Source organism: Tigriopus californicus, chromosome 6 (genome assembly GCF_007210705.1).
Source record: "Tigriopus californicus strain San Diego chromosome 6, Tcal_SD_v2.1, whole genome shotgun sequence".
In the NCBI taxonomy this organism is placed as follows: Eukaryota; Metazoa; Arthropoda; class Copepoda; order Harpacticoida; family Harpacticidae; genus Tigriopus; species Tigriopus californicus.
In genome coordinates this window covers 5,966,992-5,968,520 of record NC_081445.1, presented here as the reverse complement: position 1 = coordinate 5,968,520, position 1,529 = coordinate 5,966,992, and the positions used below count along the sequence as shown (strand labels likewise).

Genomic DNA, 1,529 nt, shown 5'->3' with positions numbered 1-1,529 from the left:
CCAATGCGTGCCCAACACTTGCAAACCTTAAACGGGGCCATCAATGCCGGGATAGTCTTCCCAACACAAAGTGAGTTGAAAAAGTTCCGCCCCTTCTTCAAGGAACTTTCCATAGCACCAGGGGGGTGTATCTTCAGAGGAGAACGCCTGCTGCTACCCCAATCCCTACTAAATGACGCAGTGGCATTAGCGCATGGCTCAGCTCACCTAGGAATTGCATCGACCAAGAGACGCCTAAGGGCAACATTCTGTGCCCCTGGAATGGACGCAGCCGTGGAGAACCATGTCAAAGCATGCCACGAATGCCAAATCAACACCAAACCCAACAAACTGCCACTGTTTCACCCTAACCCGCAACCTCCTCATCCCTGGCACTCCCTCAGCCTTGACTTCTATGGGCCTCTCCCAGATGGGTCCATGATCCTGGTGGTGAGGCACGACCTGACACGCTTTCTGGTGGCAACTATATTGTCATCGGCCACCGCAGAAGCCAAGGTGGACGCCTTGGAGGACATCTACCATCTCATGGGATTCCCACAAAGGCACGGAACTGATGGGGGACCCCAAGTCACTCCAACTTATTTGCCGCATTCAGCAGGAAGCTCGGGATTGATCACGAGCTGACCCCACCATACCATCCCCAATCCAACCCAGCCAAGTGCATCATGAAAGCAATCACCAAGGCACTTTCCTCAGTAGAGCCGCATCCCCACATATGGCGGAGTGCACATCGTCAAGCACTACACGACTACTGCTCCACACCACACCCAGCCACAGGCTGCTCACCTGTAGCCCTCATGTTCCCGCACTTCAGGTACAAGCTGGCTGACATCAGGGGGTTATCCAGTGACGGCCTTATGAAAGCAAGAAAAAGGGAGTGGGAAACCAAAACGTCAGCAGCAGAGGGTCGGAACAACTCTGGAAATCGGTCCGACCTCACCATCCAAACAGGACAGAAAGTACTGCTAAAAAGGAAATGCAGAACAAAGCTCCAAAGCAGACACATATCAGAACCAGTCACCATCACCATCATCAAGGGCCCCACCCTCACTTTGCAGGATAGGGAGGGACAACAACACCGTCGACATCGCCAGGACATCAAGGCATTCTTCCCTCCCCTGAGTGCACAAACTACAAGAGCCACCCATTGGGATCCTCAAAACAGGGGAGCACCAATTGTGTAGGTGGCACCACCATCACCACCATCACCACCACCATCACCACCATCATCATCACCATCATCATCCCCATCATCACCACCATCATCCCCATCATCACCACCATCATCCCCATCATCCCCATCACTATCACCATCAACATCATCAACATCACCAACATCACCATCACCACCACCATCACCACCACAATCACCAGACAACCAGAGAATCATGCTCCCAGCAGAGCTTGCGGCAGCACTACGCGAGGCATGGGGGACCGTAACCCGCTCCGGGCGCCCGTCCCACCCCCCCAACCGATACAGTCCCCCTTTGGGATGAAAAAACAAGACTCTTGGTGCGTTCGCCATTCCC

The 1,529-nt window shown here is 53.8% G+C and overlaps 1 protein-coding gene across 1 annotated transcript; it reads left to right on the top strand.

Moving 5' to 3' along the window:
• The first annotated feature begins 261 nt into the window (after positions 1-261).
• Positions 262-624, top strand: LOC131882465 (uncharacterized protein K02A2.6-like). Its single transcript, XM_059229612.1, has one exon. The coding sequence runs from the start codon at positions 262-264 to the stop codon at positions 622-624; it is 363 nt and encodes a 120-aa protein (XP_059085595.1).
• Positions 625-1,529: the final 905 nt, after the last annotated feature.